At 38.0% G+C, this 23,479-nt stretch overlaps 1 protein-coding gene and 1 non-coding gene across 2 annotated transcripts; one reads left to right on the forward strand and one right to left on the reverse strand.

Annotated features, from left to right (window-relative positions):
* Positions 1 to 1,915: 1,915 nt before the first annotated feature.
* On the reverse strand, positions 1,916 to 2,018 carry LOC145128093 (small nucleolar RNA R71). Its single transcript, XR_013716694.1, has one exon. It is a non-coding gene; the product is annotated as a small nucleolar RNA R71 (small nucleolar RNA).
* Positions 2,019 to 3,113: 1,095 nt separating this feature from the next.
* LOC145127720 (uncharacterized) lies at positions 3,114 to 3,599 on the forward strand. Its single transcript, XM_079062864.1, has one exon. It carries the CDS (start codon positions 3,114 to 3,116, stop codon positions 3,597 to 3,599), a length of 486 nt encoding a protein of 161 aa, XP_078918990.1.
* Positions 3,600 to 23,479: the final 19,880 nt, after the last annotated feature.

A 23,479-nucleotide genomic window follows, 5' to 3' on the forward strand; every position in this document is an offset into this window, starting at 1 on the left:
ACTCGACGAGTTGGGTTGATTTTTGGAAACTATAAATAGATAACATCTATGCCCGAAACCCTAACTTTTTCTGGAGGCTAGCTGCGATTAGTGAAGATCAGAAGGGTTCTTGAAGCTTCAGTTTTCGAGATTTCAGCCTAAGAGGCAATTTAGAAGAGATCAAAGGCAATTAATTATTCTTCTTTTCTTAATCTTTTTTTTGAACCATGTTTGAATCATTAGATTTTGAGTTTAGGTTATTACTTGCTGTAGATATGAACTAAAAGCTTTATACTTCTGTTTAGATGAGATAATCTTATGAACATGGTTTGATTGAGTGGTTGGATTAATATTGATTTGGTTATTCATCTTGTTAAGCTTGTTAAAGATCCTTATGTATTGATGATAAATATTTTCTGTTAATAAGTAAGTTATTGAGTTGCATGAACATCTTCTTGATTATTTGATTTATATAGTTTTGTGAATACAAGATTGTATGCCTAGGAATAGTGAATATGAAACTAGGGTTAACTAGAAAATATGTAAATCAATGTGTGATGAACAACCACATATGAGTTGATTGAATTGAACAAATTTGATTAGCTATTATTACAAGTCTTGATACCAACTGAACACTAGGAAACTTGTTAGTTTAATCACTTGATCACTGTTTGAATTAATATGTATACTAAATGATTGGTAATAGTGAACATGAACCCAATCATATTAGGAATCGGTAACCATTAACATATTGATCCATTGCACTTGCCACGAAATCAACCATAGGAATAAGTGAATCGAATCTTAACAGAAGTATCTTTTATCATTGAATCTAGTTGTCCTTTCTTGTTCTTCTTAGTCGTTAATTGTCTTTGTTTGAGTGTTAAATTGATTGTTTAAGTTTCTAGTCTTGCAAAACTAGAGAACCCCCCTCTTTTATTAATTGTTTTATTTAGATAATATTAGTATTAATTTTAGCTGTTACCGTTCCCTGTGTTCGATACCCTACTTGCTTGAACTAAACTGCTATCGATAGGTACACTGCCTGCGTGTGTTTGTTTTTATTTGAGTTTGTTAGGATTAAAACTAGTTTGTTTCACACACATCAAGTTTTTGGCGCCGTTGCCGGGGAACGGTTCTAATAGTTATTTTATTTGCTAGTGTTATCGATCCTTTGTGTGAGATTTTTCTTGCATAAAGTTACCTGTTTTCAGTTTTTATTTTCGTCATTAGTTTTCAGCTTTTTTTCGTTAAACTCGTCGAGTTTATTACTGAACTCGATGAGTTCATTGCATTTTCAGTTTCGTTACTTCTTCGTTTTTGTTCGTTTTACGCGTGTTTTTCTGTTTTGTTTCAGGTTTTTATGACTCGTGGCTCTAGTTCCACACTAGTGCCACCCGTGGAAGATCCAGAATCGATTATTCGCCAAAAGAGGGGCAAAGCAATCGAAGAGCCTAATAATCTCAACAAAATCCACGACGAGAAGGTAGAAGGTTACAAATCCGACATACCCACGTTTGGTAAAGAACGCAATTCCGACCAAGAAGACGACATGGCCGACATCGCCAATATACCAATGGGGGACTATAAGAAGCGTATAAGATATGGTACAGGGCCGGGACTCGTGCAACCCGCAATCCCAGCTAATGCCAACTTTGAGCTGAAGGGTCACATACTCGCCCAACTAAAAGACATTCCATTCTATGGGAAGGATCACGAAGATGCCTATAAGCATATTGAAGAAGTCCTGGACATTGCTGACTATTTCCACATGCCAAACGTGCCTCGAGATACCGTTTTACTTCGGATGCTACCAGTTACATTCAAAGGAGCCGCGAAGGAATGGTTGAAATCCCTACCCCCAGGATCCATTACAACATGGCAAAAGATATGCGAAGAGTTCATTGATCAGTTTTGTCCACCTTCCAAGATAGCAAAATTGAAGAAAGCTATTGCCAACTTTGAGCAGATGCCAGGAGAATCACTCTATGAGGCGTGGGAGAGATACAAGGGTTTGATAAGAAATTGCCCTCAGACCTGAACGTGCAACAAGAGGTTTCCATCTTTTATGATGGTGTGAACGTCACAACTAGGCAATTACTCGATTCCCAAGGACCTCTCACGAAGAAACCACCAGCCGTTATTAAAACATTAGTGGAAGAGTTCTCCAAACATTCAAGAGAATATCATAACCCAAGGAACGACACGACTAGAGGCCCGGTCAACTCAGTTTCCATTGATATGGCTGCAATGATGGCCAAGCTAGAAAGTATGGATCGTAGGATGACAAAGATGGATCAATCCATCCATGCCATTCGGGTGGGTTGTGACAATTGTAACGGACCCCATCTTACTAAGGATTGTGACCTTGATGAGAACGGTAACCGAAAGGTGCAAGTTTGTTATTCAAGTGGCGATAAATTTGATGATGATTGGCGAAAACCCAAGAAGGAGTGGCTTCCCTACGATGAGTACAAGAAAGCAAAGGAGGAAAGATATAGGCAAAAGGCGCGCAGACTGTATCAAAAAGAGGAACCAGTACAAGAGAAGAAGACGGATCTTGAAGCTATGTTAGCCCGATTTGCTAGTGCTTCCGAAAAAAGGCATGATGATGCCGATGCGGCCATTAGAGATCAACAAAAGATGATGAAGGAGCACCAAGCAATGATGATGGATCAACAATCTCTACTCCGGAATCAACAAGCTTTAATACTAAATATTGAAAAACAACTTGGGCAACTTGCCAAGCAATTCAACGAAAGAGCACCGGGCGGACTTCCAAGCGATACCGAGAAAAATCCGAACGGCGCACACATTAACATTGTGACAACAAGGAGTAAGAAGATAGTCACGCCCCTGATACCAATCCCAAGTGAAGATCCTAAGGAAATACAAGAAGAAGACCAAGAAAACCCGGAATCACATACAGTGGAAAAACTCGTCGAGTTCCTGACAAAAACTCGACGAGTTCCTTACCTGATGAGAAAAATAAGACGCCAGTCAAGCCATATAAGTCACCATTACCATTTCCGGGCCGAGCTCGACAAGAAAAGCCGAATGAAGACTACAAAAAGTTCCTGGAGCATATAAAGGCCTTGCAAATCAATATTCCTTTCATCGAGGCGGTCGCACAAATGCCCAAATATGCCAAGTTCCTAAAGGACCTTCTCACAAATAGAAAGAAGATGGAGGAGGCATCCAAAGTGTTCCTAAATGATAATTATTCAGCCGCAATGTTGAACAAATTGCCAAAGAAAATGGGTGACCCGGGTAGCTTGAAAATACCTTACCAATTCGGAAACTTAGCCACTAGCTATGCATTAGCCGATTCAAGGGCAAGTGTGAACCTCATGCCGTATTCTTTCTTTAAGAAACGAAACCTTCTAGAGCCAAGACCAATCCGAATGGTGATCCACTTAGCAAACAAGACGCTAACATTCCCAAGAGGCATATGTGAAGATTTATTGGTAAAAGTCGATAAGTTTGTCTTCCCGGCGGATTTCATTGTACTAGATATGGAGGAGGATCACCAAGTACCAATAATTCTTGGAAGACCATTCTTGAACACCGCTAGTGCCATAGTTGACATACGAGAATCCAAGCTTACCCTTCGGGTGTGAGAAGACTCGGTTACCTTTGGAATGGATCAAGCCATGAAACATTCAAAGTTTAGTGATGATACGGCTTTTTTGGTGGATATCTTGGAAGAGTTATTGGAAGAGTGGCAAGAAGACAAATCAAGTGAACAAATCTTCGTTTCAGAAGATGACTTTGATGCTGAGAGAGACTTAAAGGAGCTAGAAAGACTACTTGAAGAATCCGAATACGAAGAACTAATTAGAAGCGCTAAACAGAAAACTCGACGAGTTTCTAGCTATAACTCGACGAGTTGTGACGAAAAATCGCGATCAGACGCTACTTTTGGCCTAAACTCGCCGATTTCCCTACCTGAACTCGACGTGTTTAGTGTACAAAGAACAAAATTAGAGCTGAAAACATTGCCGGAACACTTAGAATACACATTTCTCGAAGAAGGCGAACAAAAGCCTGTTATTATTGCGTCCGATCTTACCCAAACCGAAAAAGAAGAATTAGTTAAAGTTTTGAAGAAAAGGAAGATTGCCATCGCATGGAAAATCACCGATATAAAAGGAATAAGTACTTTTTATTGTTCTCACAAAATCAATCTTGAAGAAGGAGCAAAGCCGGTAGTGCAACATTAAAGACGATTGAACCCAAACATGCAAGAAGTGGTCAAAAAGGAGGTAGTCAAGCTCTTGGATGCTGGGATCATTTATTCAATTTCTGATAGTCCATGGGTTAGTCCTGTTCAAGTAGTACCAAAGAAAGGAGGGATGACAGTCGTGACGAACGAGAAGAACGAGCTCATACCTACACGAACGGTAACTGGTTGGCGAGTGTGCATCGAGTATCGAAAGCTAAACGATGCCACTTGCAAAGACCACTTCCCTGTCCCTTTTATTGATCAAATGCTTGATAGATTATCTGGCCATTGCTATTATTGTTTTCTAGATGGATTTTCAGGTTACTTCCAAATCCCAATTGACCCAAATGATCAAGAGAATACCACTTTCACTTGTCCAAGTGGAACATTTGCATATCGACGAATGTCTTTTGGGTTATGCAATGCGCCTGCCACCTTTCAATGATGCATGACGGCGATATTCCACGATATGGTGGAGAGGTTTATGGAAGTATTCATGGATGATTTTTCTGTTTTTGGTTCTTCCTTTAATGATTGTCTTGCTAACCTTGATTTGATGCTTGCTAGGTGTGAAAAGACCAATTTAGTTTTGAATTGGGAAAAGTGTCACTTCATGGTAAAAGAAGGCATTGTGTTAGGCCATAAAGTGTCCAAAGCGGGGATTGAGGTGGATCGGGAAAAAATTGATACCATTGCTAAATTACCTCCACCAACCAATGTGAATGGCGTTAGGAGTTTTTTAGGTCATGCGAGTTTTTACCGTCGTTTTATAAAAGACTTTTCTAAAATAACTCGACCTTTAACTCAACTACTTTTGAAAGATGCTCCTTTTAATTTTTCGAAAGAATGCCTAAATGCTTTTGAAATATTGAAAGAAAAATTAACTAACGCCCCGATAATTATCGCCCCGAATTGGAATTTACCATTTGAAATAATGTGTGATGCAAGTGATTTTGCCTTAGGTGCTGTGCTTGGTCAAAGGGTTGACAAACATTTTTAACCAATCTATTATGCAAGCAAGACCTTAAATCCGGCCCAAGAAAATTATACCACAACTGAAAAAGAATTATTGGCCGTGGTCTATGCTTTTGATAAATTTCGTCCTTATCTTATATTATCTAAGACCACTGTTTTTACTGACCATTCTACAATTAAATATTTGTTTGCTAAGCAGGATGCGAAACCTAGGTTGATCCGGTGGGTGTTGTTACTTCAAGAATTTCACATCGAGATCAAGGACAAGAAAGGAATGGAGAATGTAGCGTCCGACCATCTTTCAAGATTAGAGAATCTAAAAAGGGATGAATCTGACAACAAGGGTATTGGGGATAGTTTTCCAGAAGAGTACTTAATGGTGATCATGGGAGAAGAACCATGGTATGCAGACATTGCCAACTTTTTGGTTGGAGACTTTCTTCCAAAAGGGCTCACTCATCAGCAGAAAAAGAAACTCTTTTCAGAGATGAAATATTATTTTTGGGATGAGCCCTACCTTTTTAGGAGTTGTGCAGATGGGATCATTAGAAGGTGTGTGTTTGGCAAAGAAATCCGCGACATTCTAGAGCATTGCCACAATGGACCTGCAGGAGGACATCATGGGGTTCAATACACTGCTAAAAAGGTGCTTGATGCAGGATTCTATTGGCCAACAATTTTCAAGGATGCTGCCACCTATGTGAGAGAGTGTGATGCTTGCCAAAGATCAGGAAATATTTCTGCAAGGAATGAAATGCCTCAAAGAAACATCCAAGTGTGTGAAGTCTTTGATGTGTGGGGTATAGATTTCATGGGGCCATTTCCATCATCTAAGGGGCACAAATACATACTTGTGGCGGTGGACTATGTATCAAAGTGGACAGAAGCACAGGCATTACCAACAAATGATGCAAGGGTTGTGGTAAAGTTTTTGAAGAAATTATTTTCTAGGTTTGGAGTACCAAAAGCTTTGATAAGTGATAGGGGAACCCACTTTGCTAATGAACAACTAGCAAAGGTATTGCAAAGATATGGTGTACGCCATAGATTTTCAACACATTATCATCCACAAACGAATGGGCAAACTGAGATCACGAATAGAGCACTCAAGAGAATTCTAGAAAGGTCGGTGGGCAGTCATCGGAAAGATTGGGCAGATAAGTTAGATGATGCACTTTGGGCATTCAGGACTGCATTCAAGGCACCCATTGGAACCACACCTTATAGATTAGTTTATGGAAAAATTGTCATTTGCCAGTAGAACTTGAGCACAAGGCCTATTGGGCTTTGAAAACATGTAATTTTGATCCAGATGAGTTGCGTGCCAATCGACTCTTGCAAATGAATGCCTTGGAGGAATTAAGAAACGAGTCTTACACTAACTCGTTGATTTATAAGGACAAGACCAAAAAATGGCATGATGCAAGATTGAAGGGTAATAAGGAGTTTGAAGAAGGGCAAAAAGTTCTTTTATATAATTCAAGACTTAAACTTTTTCCGGGCAAACTACGCACTCGTTGGACCGGACCTTTCACAATTAAGCATGTTTTTCCATATGGGGTAATTGAATTGTGGAATAAAGATGAGATAAGTTTCAAGGTCAATGGTCATAGGGTTAAGAAATATGAAGAAGGCTTGCGCAAGGAAGCAGAAATTGAAGAAGGATTAGACTTGGAGAAGACCGCAACAACGTAGGGCGGGAAGGAGTCCAGCTAAAGACTCCTAAAAAAGAAGCGCTTGCGGGAGGCAACCCGACATTTGAGTTTGCTTTCTTTTTCTGTTTCTTTTTAGTATTTCATTTTATTTTTGTGTGTTCTATTAGGATTTTAAGTCTTTATCTTCCAAATTCACTTAAAATATTGCTGAGAGGCCTGTCAAAGTTAAGTGTGGGGTGGTGCTTAATTTTCACAAGGAAAACAATTTTTTTTTTCAAACAGAGGCAAAAACTCGTCGAGTTCCAGGTTAATACTCGACGAGTTGTGTTTTATTACCGAATTTTTTTAATTGCTGTAAATTAGGGTTTTTACCCTAAAAAGGTAAACCCACTCACAGCCGTCACCCCCACTTCAACCGGCCAAGAAAAAAAATCCTCCCAAGCAAGTTCTTCCAATTTGGTGATTTCTCCTTCAAATCTCTTCAAAATGTAAGATTTTTTTATGACCATTCTTGTTAAAGTTTCGATTTTGAGTAGTTGCATGGCCCCAATTCATTTAAATAACCCGATTTTGAGTTTTCATATGAGCATTAGGGTTTAGATTTTGACTTAATTAGGATGTTTTTGCTAGTTTTATCTATGGATTCTTGCCTATTTTGCTCTCCTAGACAAACCCCTGAGTGAAATTTTGTGTTAAATGGGTCGATATATTGAAACCGAGAATAATTTTTCGCACCTGTTACGGAACTCGCTGAGTTGTGCATGAACTCGACGAGTTTATGTCGCTGTGTGACAATTTTTTTTTTTTTTAACATTTTCTGTGTTTGTTTGGTTTGCTATGACTTGGGTTTTGCAGAATCATGTCAAGAAGCAAGAACCAAGGTTCTCAAAGAGGCCAAATGGGCTTTCCTTGGCTTGATTTCCCTCAAATTGGCTCAAAGGCAACATTGGTGGCATGGAGGAAAAAGTTGGAGAAGCTGAAAAAGAAAGACTTCTATTTGCCAAATGAGTTGGATTGGCTAAGTTTGGAACAATGGGGATTAGTGGGAGAGATGAATCCTTATCTTACTAAGGTTTTCATTCAAGATGAAGTGAGGGTTACATGTGATGCTTGGAGGTGAATTTTCCAACTCCAAGAGCCTGTGTATCAAGAATTGTGCTGGGAGTTTTATTCTACTGTTACATTCCGTGAGGCGATAACTACTTTGACACTAATGTGCTCACTTTTATGCTTGGGGGCAAGTTTAGAGAGTGCAGTATGGCAGAATTAGCATGACGAATGGGCTTATATGAGCAAAATGTGGCTATGACAGAAGCTTTTGGGATATTTTTGGAAAATTGTCACAAGGATTTTCCAAATGGTGAAGATGCAGCGAGATGGTGGAACACGATTGCCAATGGGGTTTATATTCCATCCGCGGCTCAAGAGGCAAGTATCCGGTCGCCTATCCATCGCCTTATTCACCGCTTTATTTCGAGTTCCATAAACATGCGAAAGGATGCCGATAAAGTACCAAGCCGAGATGTCTTTTTCCTATGGTGCATTCTTACACCCAACATGTTTTGCAACATTCCATATTGCTTAGCGAAGTACTTGGCAGAAAGTGGGGTAAAGGATAGAACAACTTCAAGAATATGTGGTGGAATGTTCGTGACTACATTAGCAAGGTCATATGGAGTCCTTGGTGAGAGAGTTGGGAATCAATTAACAATGGTGCCACAACCCGCTTTTAGTCTTCTTCTTTATAAGAGGGCTAGAATTGTTGAAGATTATGGCGGGGGCAATTTTGGAATTCCCGGGGTTGACGAAGTAGTAACACCCGAACAACCGGGAAGACGAGTTTGTCCAAGACAAGAACCCATGCAAGAAGATCCTCCCGTCATCCCGATACATGATGAACTTCCCATGGACCCTTATAATGTTGAACTAAGGGAATTCCAAGATGAATTGGCGCGAAGCATGAATTATGGTCATAGAAATTTTTGCCCATATGATGAATCATTTGAACATTCCAAGGATGGATGATGAGCCCGACTATCCATATGTGAGAAGTTGGAACGAGAGATGGAATGCGCGACAAGGTGGAGCCGGAGGAAGTGGGCTAGGAGGAGAAGAGAGTGAAGATGAAGACTAACTATCCTTTCCTTTATCTTTTATTTTTTTTGGCTTGTTTTAAACTCTTTTTATTTGTTTGGTGTGTTTATCTTTTTATTTGTGTGGTTGATGTTTAAACTTTAAGTAATTTAGGATTTTTATTGGTATGTTTTCCTTTTATTACTTGGTGTTTGTTTTTTTTGTTCTTTTCAGAATATAGGGTGAGGGATAGAATGAAAGAATAAAGCGTGAGCGGTATAATGTGAAATCGAGTCTAAAACGAGAAGAATGAGAGAATTGAGTCTATTTACAAGTTTGGTGAATAAATAGCTGAAAGGATGTGCTTTTACTATAGAAAAATGAGGGGGAATATTGCTACAATCATTCCCTAAAAATCCAGAAACGAACCTGAAGTTGGAGTTATTTGTGTTCACTCAGTGAAGAAAACTCGTCGAGTTCCTTGTATAAACTCGACGAGTTCCTGCGAAAAACCCGACTATGCCAGCTTTAACAACTCAACTCGGTGAGTTATCTATAAACTCGACGAGTTACTCTTTCTCCTACCTTCAAGTTTGTGATTTGACTGCATTTGGCAAAGGCAATTGGCTATACTATTAAAGATCAATTTCCGAGAATTCCCAAGATCTTTTCCTCTATATTTTGGAGCATAACCACACGAGATTTGACACCCAAGGCGTGGATGAGCTGTTCCCATGTCCAAAGTCAGCTGAAGTAGGAGCTCAAAAGAAGAATTTCAACCTCGCAACTACTATCCCAGGGGAGTTTGTTCTAATTCTCTCTTTACTTTATATTCTCGATCATGCATAACATGCAATGAGGACATTGAATAATTTAAGTGTGGGGTAGGGGGTTGATTACATTTAGTGAAAAAAAAATTAGAATCCTTTGAATTCTTGGTTTGAAAAAAAAATTTGCATAAAAAAATTGCTAAGGTTAATTCATACAATTTTGGTTAAGCAATTAGGGTTCCATGCTATTATTGTGTTTGATGATTCTATGAAGACCCAAATGTTTAGTTGAGCCAATATACGTTATAGTGCATTTGTGGCCCCCTTTATTCTAGTGAAATCATGGGACAAAAACACAACCTCGCTTAGTTTGAGGATTGCAACATGTTTAGCATCGTGTACCAGAAATGTATCCAGGAAAGCTCAAGTAGTCATTGCACATAAGACTAATGCCTTTAACCAATAAAGGATGAAGTTAAATTCCCTTGCTTAAGCATATGTTTTTCTAGGTTTTTAGTTTTGAGTGGAAAAGTGAGTTGAAAAAAAAAGTGATGAAATGTTTGAAAGAATTGACAAAGCTATGAAGACAAAGAAGAAATACACAGAAGAAAAGCTACTAATTCTTGAAGATTCAAGGCAAAAAGTTATAAAGTTATTTATTTTTATTGTAATTTTATTTTCTAGGTTATTTTATCATATGTATGCTTGGGGATTTAACCAAAGATGACTTGAGGTTAAGAAAGTTTTCTCGGGATGGATTCGGAGGGATGCATAAAATGAGCAATGTTCAAAAGAAGTGGGCGAGTGTTTATGAGGATTGTAAGTATTTAGAATTGAGGGGGGTCCTTAGGAAAATTTTAGACACAAATGCATGCGTTGCGGTCTTGGCATAATGGCTGGGTTCAATTGGGATTGTCTTATATGATATTGGTGTGATAAAATTCAGTTTTGCTTGGGGGCAAGCAAAAGTCAAGTGTGGGGTATTTTGATATGGGCATATTTAGTTATAAAATTCATGCATTATCTTAATACTTTATGTTGTTTTTATATCATTTTATGGACAAAAGGTACTTAATTAGCTTAATATTTCAATTTCAGCAATAAAAGACATGCTCGGGTGAAAAAGAAAGAGGACTAAGTAATTGGAAGCTTGGAGATTGAAAGAAGGCTGAAATATGAAGAAACTCGACGAGTTTACCCTCAACTCGACGAGTTGGTCAGAATATTCTCGATTCAAGGATGCCTTGCCGTACACGTTGCATACGCGGATTATAGCAAAAACTCGTCGAGTTGTTCTTAAAAACTCGACGAGTTGGGTTGATTTTTGGAAACTATAAATAGATAACATCTATGCCCGAAACCCTAACTTTTTCTGGAGGCTAGCTGCGATTAGTGAAGATCAAAAGGGTTCTTGAAGCTTCAGTTTTCGAGATTTCAACCTAAGAGGCAATTTAGAAGAGATCAAAGGCAATTAATTATTCTTCTTTTCTTAATCTTTTTTTTGAACCATGTTTGAATCATTAGATTTTGAGTTTAGGTTATTACTTGCTGTAGATATGAACTAAAAGCTTTATACTTCTGTTTGGATGAGATAATCTTATGAACATGGTTTGATTGAGTGGTTGGATTAATATTGATTTGGTTATTCATCTTGTTAAGCTTGTTAAAGATCCTTATGTATTGATGATAAATATTTTCTGTTAATAAGTAAGTTATTGAGTTGCATGAACATCTTCTTGATTATTTGATTTATATAGTTTTGTGAATACAAGATTGTATGCCTAGGAATAGTGAATATGAAACTAGGGTTAACTAGAAAATATGTAAATCAATGTGTGAGCATGTGTGATGAACAACCACATATGAGTTGATTGAATTGAACAAATTTGATTAGCTATTATTACAAGTCTTACTTGATACCAACTGAACACTAGGAAACTTGTTAGTTTAATCACTTGATCACTGTTTGAATTAATATGTATACTAAATGATTGGTAATAGTGAACATGAACCCAATCACATTAGGAATCGGTAACCATTAACATATTGATCCATTGCACTTGCCACGAAATCAACCATAGGAATAAGTGAATCGAATCTTAACAGAAGTATCTTTTATCATTGAAGCTAGTTGTCCTTTCTTGTTCTTCTTAGTCGTTAATTGTCTTTGTTTGAGTGTTAAATTGATTGTTTAAGTTTCTAGTCTTGCAAAACTAGAGAACCCCCCTATTTTATTAATTGTTTTATTTAGATAATATTAGTATTAATTTTAGCTGTTACCGTTCCCTGTGTTCGATACCCTACTTGCTTGAACTAAACTGCTATCGATAGGTACACTGCCTGCGTGTGTTTGTTTTTATTTGAGTTTTTTAGGATTAAAACTAGTTTGTTTCACACACATCACATACAATGAGAAATATACAATATAAAATAGTTAGAAGAATACCTCTTAATGTAGCTTGTAGTTCTTGGCCTTTCAAGAGCTTAGCACCTCAAGTGTGATGCCTCAAACAAGGCACAAACACCACGAACAAATGAAGAATAATGATAGAGAATTTAGGAGGCACCAAAGTCGTCCATGCTCTTCTTATAATACAAGTGTGTCGATTTTAGGGTTTAGGGGTTACTTTTATAGTGTGGAATTCCTAAGGTTTAACTTGTAAACCCTAGTCCATTTACTTAAGCCTTTAAGCAATCCAATAATCCATATGATGGGCCTTTTGGAATAACTCTCCATGGACTCTCACATAGATTTAGTCCATCCATAATCAACATGGATCATTGGCCCAAACTATAAGTATTATTGATTGACTTAATCAATCCCCGTTAATTTAATCAGTCTCTTTTGATCACTAAATTAATTCTAAATTAATTCTTGATCAATACTAATTAAATAATATGATTCCTCAATTAATATATTATTCTTATAATATATTAATAAATCATAAATAACCTCTTTCTCAAATATCCATCGTATCAAATTGTTCTGGTGAAGGAAACCCGAAATGGACCATGCTACTCTCGGTTCAAGTACATACCAATTATAGTTATGGGCTTAGACACTTAATCCAACAGTCTCCCACTTGGATAAGTCTAATAACTATAACTACAAGTACGACTTGAAAATCGACCAGCAATTGTAGCTCTCAAAAAGCTGTTGTTGAACTCTGATGTGCCCATTAGATAAGGGATCATATATTCCTCTATTCTACAAGATATCATATGAACCGAGACATGGATTATAATCATTCTCTCTGTTCATGTGTTGTTTCCCGATTTCCGATTTATGATGAAAGACTAATTGAACAAATCAAATCAGTCCAGGCTTGGCCAAGCGCTTAGGGTGTCATCACTAAATCATCGAGGGCCCCACATATATCGCTTTTATCCCACATTGGGTAAAAGGAACGGATAAACTTCGACTTATATGCTTGCTCTATTTACTCATCAAATCACACACAACAATATGTTTTATAACACCAAGTTACTGGTGCGTTTACATATCATCAATGTGTAACCGACTTGTAAGCTACAACTATATGTGTCCGTTTCAAGAATATAAGATATTATCGTCTCACAATCACTCGTGATAAAATCCATGAAGTGATTCAGATGAGCGTGGGTTTGATCCAATACTCAAATCTTATTACAGGAGTACTCATGAACACTGCAGCAAACTTGCACTATGTCTAAACGCTTTAGACAATCTACAGTCGGATTCATGACAGTCTTACCTCATTACTTACTTCCAAAGTATGATTGACTGTGGATATTTTGAATAACCTAGTTATTCGGGAAGTAAAACATGCGAAGTGAAACACAAGAATAATTGAATCCAATATGGTCTCAAAACTTTTGAATATAAATAAAACACTTATTATTTAATCACCATATTGATTACACATTATTCATTGTATAATGTTTCGACTAATCAACTTAATACTTGAATTAAAACAATAGTTATCCCATGCTCCAAGCATGCACATTATGTTTACCTATGGTCCTTTCTTTGTGAAATATATCAATTGAAAATATTTCCAATGATGCTTATTTCATAATTCCAAATCCTTGTCGCAAGTGTAAGAATACCAAATTCTTGCCATTATTAGAATGTGTTAGGTTCTAACCTTTATGCAATGATCCTTTTGTAATGTCAATGCACCAAAGTCACAGAGACTTGGACAATGATATTACAAAGTATTCCACTGGAGATTGTTACAAGACAATTCCACAGATACGAAGTCTCACATTCAAAGTACATTCCTTTGAACATCCTTCTTGCATGAAAGTTTCTAACCTACACTTAGATTCTCAATATCCAACTCCCAACATGGAAACATTTCCATATTTTCCATATGAAAATTTATTCTTAACAGAATCCTATCTATTCAGAATCATGTCAACATGGTCCAGTTATTACTATACTTCCAACTGCCCACAAGCGACCAGTCCTTAACGAACCTTAGATTGTCCTTAACAGTTGTTTAACTACTTTAGTCATATCTGGTTCTGGTTCTTTTCCCTTTTAATGCCCTATACATTTGGAAAATCAGAACAGGCGAATATTACAACATATGCAATCGATCCTATACCCGAAGCATATGGGATACGATTCATAATGTCTTACATAAAGACGTGAGTCTTTTGATATAATATTTCCATATATAGAATTTCCTTATGTTGAAATGAAGTATGAGTTACTCTCCCTTAATTATAGCAAAACAACTTTTCAAACTATGCAACTTTGCGAATTGAAACTTGTGTTTTCTATAATTAACATTGCTAACTCACAACACTTAACGTAATAATTGTGCTCCCACTAGCATAATAATTACATTCTTATTAGCATAACACTTATGCTCCCTCTAGCTTTGACATGTACCCAGGAATAAGTTGGACTTCTAGAAATCAATACTTGTTGACTTTCTTACCAAAGTTCAAATTTCTGATACAAGATGCTTCGATAAGACTTTATCTAGGCTTCTCAAACTCATACACATTTCCTTAGATAGCTCACATGTGTGTATAAACAATTTTAGAACTTACAACAATAAGTCTCAAATGTTTAGACCTTTTTCCATTTCTCATAATTCGAACTATGAAGAGGGATGCCGTAATCATAATCGAATTTGAGAATGCAAATATCACAACTGCTATCTCCTTAAAATCTACTTAGTGAAAGTGTTTCCTAACAATCATTTTCATGAATTGGAGAGAAACCTTTGTCACTTAGATTAATGGTGTATGTGTTCCTATCCATGTGAATTTGTCATAACCATAATCACAAGAGAAGGTTAGTGACAAATCCAAACTCATATGGACTGAACTTGTTAACTCTTAATTTCTTGCCATCTGGCAGCACAAGGGCCTACCATTGCTTCCAGGTTGTTGAGCAGTTCACCTATACTTGTCAATGCACTTTCACTGATAAAGGTGTTTTGCCTTATGCAAAAAATTTAGAACTCATAGAACTCACATGCATAGTCAACTTTAACTGTAATGGGAACAGAAACAAGAATATGTCGACACGATATGTTGAAAACCTCAAGTCATGTGCTAGTGATTAATAATAGGTTTATTCCTCGACAAATAAATATTCAAGAGTTAGTGCGGTTTCTTATCAAGACAAAACACTTCACACAATTGGTCTTAGTTGGTCTTTGTCTTATCCAAGACATCACTGTTGGATAAGGTGTCTAAGTCCATAACTATATTTGGTATGTACTTGACCTGAGAGTAGCATGGTCCATTTGGGTTGCACTTCACCGGGACAATTTGAAGGATAGACTTTTGAGAGGAGGATAATTATGATTTATTAATATATTATAAGTTCTAATATATTAATATGAAATCATATTATTTAATTAGTGTGGATCAAGAATTAATTTGGAAATAATTTTGTGATCAAAAGGAGACTAATTAAATATATGGAGATTGATTGTGTAAATCATTCATTGTTATGAAGTGGGCTAATGATCCATGATTCCTTATGTTGGGCTAAACCCATGGGGTGACCCATGGATACTCCATGGAGGTTTAAACTCATGGAGCATGAGGAATGTGGAAAGTCATGCACATTAGGGTTTGCATGGTGTAACCCTAATCTAGCCACAGTATATAAGAACCCCTCTAGCTAACAAAATCGGCCACTAAGTATACACACAAGAGTGCTCGCCGAAAATTGAGTGCAAGTGACCCCTCTCTAGGTCTTCCATTTGTTGGTGGTGATTTGTAATTCCACCTGAGGCATTCACATTATTGGTGTTAGGCTCTTAAAGCTTCAAGGTTTCCAACTACACTAAAAGGTATGTCATCTAACTTGAATTTTGTAGTATAGTTACTCCATTGTATGCTAGTTAGGATGATACCTTGGAAAAATCAAAGTTTGCATGTATATTAGAGAAAACATAGATCCAAGGTATTTAGGGTTGCATGTACACCATAGGAGTGTTAGAATGCTCAAAACCCACTAGTGGTATCAGAGCCTATGACTGTTTTCCAATATACTTGATGCTACTTGTTGTTTGAAGTTGAAAACAATCAAGTTTTATGCATTTTGATTGATGAACTCGCCGAGTCCACTGATGGACTTGACGAGTCCAAGCACAAAATGAGCTACTCGATGAGTCTGGTTCATGGACTCGCCGAGTTGGCTGTACAGAGTGCAAAAAACTGATTTTTAGGCCATAAATGGATAGGATCATTACCCCAAACTATTTTGAATCATAAAAATATGTTTTTTAAGATATGGTAATGATCATGCTCATCCATTTGGAAGGTAATTGTCAAAGTTTCATGTTTTGTATTAGTTTATATGATTAATCTAATTACATGAAAATTGTTTGATGTGAATTGCCTTGTTCATATGAGTTTGATTGAATCTTGCATGAATTATTTGATTATTGTGTTAGTTAAATTATGTTTTAAATGATTTTAATGGACTCCATAACTTGTCCTCAAGTTATGGATGTTATGGAACATGAAAGGTTTTTCTTATAAATAGATTATTAAACTCATATGTTATGGACTTGAAGAGTTTTGACAACTTTCAAAACTTGCCCTCAAGTTTTGAAATTTGTAAAGTCTCACCAAATGGAACTTTAATTTCAAACCTTAGAATTTTAAAAGTTAATAATTCAACCCTTATACTATTATAATATTATAGGTTTAATATTTATATATATGTATAAGACAAGTCGGTTTTACCGTTAGTAGGCCTCATTCACGAAGCCGGTCTATAAGGGGGGTATAAGTTTACTGCCTATAAAATGGCAGTTTAATGGGTGTCCACTCTCACCCACCGCTTCCTTGACTGGTGGAGGGTCGTTAGCCGAACGGGTAGGACAAAGACTATAATTCTCATTAAAAGTATAATGATAGTAATAAAGTAACTAAACCTTTTATAAATTCCCAATCTTAGTTACTTTAGGAAAATGTGAAATTGATGCTAATACATGAAATTACACTTTGCACCTTACTAAGTCGTTGATGGAGCGTGTGTGGTTAACCGGCACATTAACTTGGACTAGTAAGGGTGGCAAAGGGTAACTTAATGTTTATCATAAGGTCAATGGAGCGTGTGTGGTTAACCGACACATTGATTAAGCTGATAATTGACATTAAGAGTACCAAGTACATTTGCATGGTTATTCACACCTTGTTTGTGATCCTCGATATCTCAGTCACAAATCTGAAGGGCATAATCGAGATTTAAACATGCCATTGAATTGTTTAATGAATCTCAAAGGATCTAGGAGTTTCAAATCCAATTAAAACTTAATTAACAAATTTCGTTTTCATGGTGGAAATTGGTAAATCGTCATTTACCTACCTTCAAATATTTTGCAAGTTGGATTACGACATCCCTCTTCCAAATTGTAAAATATTGTGTTGGGTCCTAGCCTTAATATTTCATTTTGGGTGTTATATTAAGGACACTTTATCTAATCTAAACTTTGTCTTTCTTTCTTTTCAGATGTCTTCCAACACTGCTTCAGGCTCAAACCCTACCGGCTCCTTCTCTCTCATGAACCTTTGTGGGAGAGTCATCTTTGATGGGACTAATTTCAATGATTGGATTAGGAACATCAGGATGGTCACTCGCTACGAGGTCAAGGAATATATCCTCGACAAGGAGCTTAAGGATATCGATGAGTCTGCTGCTACTCCTCAGGAGATTGCTGATTTCAGGGCACATGAGAAAGATGCCATCAAGGTAGCTTGTATCATGCTTGCCACCATGTCTCCTAAACTCTAAAAGTCCTATGAGGACTTCTACCCTTTTGAGATGCACCGGGACCTGATGGAAAGATACCATTAGAGTGCTCGTCAAGAGCGGTATGAAATCATCTGCTCCATGATTACAACAAAGATGAAGGATGGTGAACCCATCACGGGCCACTTGCAGAAATGCAAAGGTTTGTGGACCGTCTGCTCAAATTGAATGTGAACTTTGATGAGGAGCTGGCTATAGACATTATTCTACACTCCTTACCTCTATGTTATGATCAGTTCCGCATGACTTATCACATGAACAAGGAGGAAGTCACTCTGAGCAAGCTTCAGGGCCTTTTGAGGACTGCCAAAAGTGGTCTCAAAGGTAAATCTGTTGTAACCACTCCTACTGCTAATACCCCTGTTTTGGCAATTGGGCAAGGTAAGGGGAAGAATAATAAGGCTCCTTCTAAGAGCCGCAAGTGAAAGTCTCTTGATGGATCCTCTTCAAGTAGAACCAAAGGAGGTTCTGCTACTCTCTCAACCATCCTAAAAGAAGCAGAGTGTTTCTATTGCCATGAAAAGGGGTATTGGAAGCGAAGCTGCCCCAAGTACTTGCAGGATGTTAAGGATGGGAAGGTTAAACCCACCCATGCAGGTATTTACACTATTCTATCTAAAAACTCATCGCATTCTAACTCTTGGGTTATTGACACAGGTTGTGGAATTCACATTTGTTCTGATGTGCAGGGCCTAAAAAGAAGTAAGGATGTGGAGCACAGGAAGATAAACTTGATCATGGGGAATAAGAAGGTTTCACTTGTCACCAAGATTGGAGTTTATTCTTTATTTCTTAGTAGTGGGTTAGAAATAGATTTGAATAATTTTTGCTACTCGTCTGAAATGGCGAGAAATGTTATTTCTTTTCATGGTTTGTACAAACAAGGTTTTACATTTTCGTTTGATAATGAAATTGGTGCAATAAAAGCTTATTATAATGGTGTTTTTTTTATTTTAAAGCATTACCTTGTAATGGTGTATATGAAACTGTGATGGTTGTAGACAACTTAGTAAATAATGTGTTACATATCGATTATTCTAATGATTTGGATAAGCCATCCTTGTGGCATTGTCGTCTTGGACATGTCAACAAGAAGCGCATAGGCCAACTCCAGAAGGCTGGAGTTTTGGAGTCATTCGACTTAAGGTCGGATGACACTTGCGAGTCTTGTTTGCTTGGAAAAATTACTAAGTCACCTTTCACTGGTTCTTGTGAAAGGGGTGAGGGTTTGTTGGATCTCATACACACCGATGTGTGTGGGCCCTTCAGAACTGCCACAAGGGATGCTAACCGCTTCTATGTGACTTTTACTGATGATTACAGCATATATGGCTATATCTACTTAATCAAGCATAAGTCAGAAACCTTTGAGAAATTCAAAGAGTTTGAGCAAGAAGTGGAGAATCAGCTGGGCAGGAAGATAAAGATGCTCTGATCCGATCAGGGTGGTGAGTATCCTAGTATCGAATTCCTGGACTATCTTAAGGAGTGTGGAATTGTTTCACAGTTGACGCCACCTAGGACACCACAGCTTAATGGTGTGGCTGAGAGACTCAACCGAACCTTTTTATACATGGTTCGTTCCATGATGAGTCGATCTTCGTTACCAATCTCATTCTGGGGGTATGCCTTGGAGACTGCCGCCCATATCCTTAATCGTGTCCCAACTAAAAAGGTTGCCAAAACACCTCACGAGATGTGGACAAGGAAGGCTCTCTCGTTAGCACACATCAAGGTTTGGGGTTGCGAGGCTTTCGTGAGGCGCGAGACCCACGACAAGCTCGAACCTCGAAGTGAGCGGTGTATTTTCATCGGCTACCCGCAAAAGTCCTTTGGTTATATCTTCTACAGATCGAGTGACAATGTTGTCTTCGTTGCAAGGAGAGGGGTTTTCCGAGAGAGGGAACTTATATTCCAAGGGGACAGTGGGAGGCAAATTGACCTTGAAGAACTTCAAGAGTCAAGTGGTGAAGGAACCTCAAACACTAGCGATCAACCTGAGGAGGAAACTCCTGTTGAGCCGATTGATGAGGCCTTACCTCTGAGGCGTTTCTGTAGAGTTAGAAATACACCTGAGTTTTATGGTTTCCATATTACTACTGAAGGTGATACATTTATCAGTGATAACACACTGGTAAATTTGGATGAACCTAACAACTACAAGGAAGCCATGGCAGGCCCCGAGTCCGCTAAATGGAAAGAGGCGATGGACAGCGAGATTCAGTCCATGTATGACAATCAAGTTTGGAACTTGGTTAACAATGTACCGGGTCGTAAGATAGTTGGGTGCAAATGGATATTCAAGAAGAAGACCGACATGGATGGAAAGGTACACACTTATAAGGCGCGACTAGTTACGAAGGGCTTTACTCAAACTCCGGGAGTTGACTATGATGAGACCATCTCACCAGTAGCGAAGATTAAGTCTATTAGGGTTATGCTAGCCATTGCTGCATTTCATGACTATTAAATATGGCAAATGGATGTCAAAACTGCTTTCCTTTTGGGAAGTTGGCTGAGGATGTTTACATGAGTAAGCCAGAAGGTTTTGTCGATGCAAAGTACCCTAATAGAGTGTGTAAGCTTGAGAAATCCATTTATGGATTGAAACAAGCATCTCGCAGATGGAATCTTTGTTTCGATGAGAAAGTCAAAGAGTTTGGCTTTTCGAGAAGTGAGGATGAGTCCTGTGTATATGTCAGAGCTAGTGGGAGTATAGTTAGCTTTCTGGTGTTGTATGTAGATGACATACTACTCATAGGAAATGACATCCCAACCTTGCAGGAGGTGAAATCCTGGCTTGGGAAGTGTTTCTCTATGAAGGACCTTGGAGAAGCTGCCTATATCCTAGGTATAAGGATATTGAGAGATAGGAGTAAGAGACTAATTGGAATTAGTCAAAGTACCTACTTGGACAAAGTGTTGAAGAGGTTCAACATGCATAATTCCAAGAAAGAAGACTTACCGATCCAGAGCAATGGCAAACTAAGCAAGGCTCAGAGTCCGAGTACAGAGGCTGAGATAGCTGAGATGAGTCGATTACCATATGCTTCGGCTGTTGGCTCGATCATGTATGCTATGACTTGTACTCGCCATGATGTGGCCTTTGCTTTGAGCATGGTCAGCAGATATCAAGGGAATCCTGGCAAGGCTCACTGGACTGTGGTGAAAAACATTCTCAAGTACCTGCGGAGGACTAAGGACTGAGTCCTTACACTTGGTGGGAGTGATGACTTGAGAGTGGTTGGGTATAGTGACGCCAACTTTCAAACCGACAGAGATAATTTCCGCTCTCAGTCGGGCTGGGTCTTTACCCTGAATGGAGGAGCAATAACTTGGAAAAGTTCCAAGCAGGAGACTGTAGCTGATTCAACGTGCGAATCAGAGTACATAGAAGCAAGCGAAGCGACGAAGGAGGCGATATGGCTGAAGAACTTCATCGAAGACCTTGGAGTTGTACCAGCCATAAAGGAGCCTGTGGAGATTTTCTATGACATCGATAGTGTGGTTGCCTTATCCAAGGAACCAAGGGATCATGGCAGGTCTAGACACATCGACAGGAAATATCACTTCATAAGACACAAGATAGAAAAAGGACTCCTCGTGGCAAAGAGGGTATCATCAGATGAGAACCCGATAGATCCCCTCACGAAGGGACTGAGTAGGGTTAAGCATTTACAACATGCGAGGCGCATTGGGCTGAGAGATGATATTAGTTTTAATGATTAGATAGCTATTTCGAAACTTGTAATAGAGAAACTTTAATTGACGTTTGATGCTTAAATAAAAGGTGTTTTTTATTTACTAGTATGGTACTGTCTCATGTCAATTGTTTTACTATTGTTTCATTTTGCATGTTTTGATTTCTAGAATAATTGGATTATTCAAACCATCCGCAGTCGATCATACTTTGGAAGTAGGTATTGAATCAAGACTGTCATGAATTTGGCTTGAAGATTATCAGAAATGGTTAGACATTGCTATGACATTCATGAGTGCTCATAAGGTCTGAGTATTGGAATCAATCCACGCTCACTTGCATCACTTTATGGAATTTATCTCGAGTGATCGTGAGACGATAATGTCATATAATCTTCAAACCTAGATATATGAGTTGTTGACTATGAGTTGGTCGTACATTGATAGTACGAAAACGCATCGGTAACTCGATGTTATAAAATGTGTTGTTGTGTACGGTTCAGTGAATAGTAGAATCAAAAGCGCGGAATAATTTGAATCTAGAACGAGATTCAAAATTTTTTGAAAACTTGAGAAAAGCAGAGATCAACTATATGAATTCTACTCTGATACCAAATGTAGTTGTTATAGATCAAGTATTAGAAATGAAATCAGAGTTTAGATTGAATTATGAACACAAAAAAGTAAATAAATCTGGGTTTAGCTCTCATTAGATTGATTAGAAAGAGTACAAATGGGTTGCAATAATTCTCTCTCTAATCTAATGCTCTCAAAGTGTTCATTACATAAATGAGTGTGACTCACTTCCTATTTATAGTAAAGACAACTCATTACATATTGAAAGTCAGAAACTACATCCAAGCATAAGCACAAACTATACAAGAGGGTACACACAAACTACACCCAAGCGTTACTTTTCACCCTAACAGGGTCAGCAGCCAGAGATTTATCTGTGATATTTGGGATTGTAAGGTGAGTTTCCTCACCATGATTAGCGGGTCGAAGGCACCAATGCCGACCCATGATTTTGTTATGTTAGAATGCTAGATGTGTGCGTAACTCTTGCATGTGTTATGTACTCGTATGCTTACCGGGCGGGGCCCAATGACCTTTTTGTATGCTATGTATATTTGTGATTATTGCATGTGTTATGTGTTATATGTGTATATGTTTATACGTATGTCGGGCGGGGCCCGATGACTGACATATCTGTAGATCGAGTGGGGCCCGATGACGGGCAGGGCCCATTATGTGTTTATTTATGTATGTATGGTATGTGGTATTTTGGGGAAATCACTAAGGTTTGTGCTTATGGTTTTCAGTTTATGTTTCAGGTACTTCTGGTTTCAAAGGGAAGAGTCTCGGATGATTGCAGAGCACACACCACTCGATTCCGAATTTTGTGATTTAATCTGATAATGATGATGTATTGATAAACTTTGATTACCTTGGTTTTATGAAAATGATATGATTTACTGTTTTATTAATTTAAAAATGAAAGATTTTCGGGTCTTATTTTTGGTACGTTTCAAATTGCTATCAGAGCCTTGGTTTGAGGGATTCGGACATACTCTCGACTGTGTCTGAACTCAAACTGAGGGTTTGGTAAAGTTTTTCAAAAAGAAATGTTTTAAAAAAAAAGGGTTTTCTAATACAAGAAAGGGTGTGGTGCATGCAATCGACCGAGCTCAAGTAAGTTTCTCCCAAAATACCCATACATGTTACCTGATATTATTTGCATTATGAATTTCTGAATCACATGCTAGTTAGGGCTAAGGACCCGCTCAATGTTTGAATGATAGAATGCTATGAGAGATGCCTTGTATGC

The sequence above is a fragment of the Lactuca virosa genome, chromosome 7 (genome assembly GCF_052849685.1).
Source record: "Lactuca virosa cultivar CGN04683 chromosome 7, Lactuca_virosa_CGN04683_v6, whole genome shotgun sequence".
Lineage (NCBI taxonomy): Eukaryota > Viridiplantae > Streptophyta > Magnoliopsida > Asterales > Asteraceae > Lactuca > Lactuca virosa.

What these genes read in the sequence shown, in the direction of transcription:
- LOC145127720 (XM_079062864.1), top strand. Translation starts at nt 3,114, where the DNA reads ATGCCCAAATATGCCAAGTTCCTAAAGGACCTTCTCACAAATAGAAAG.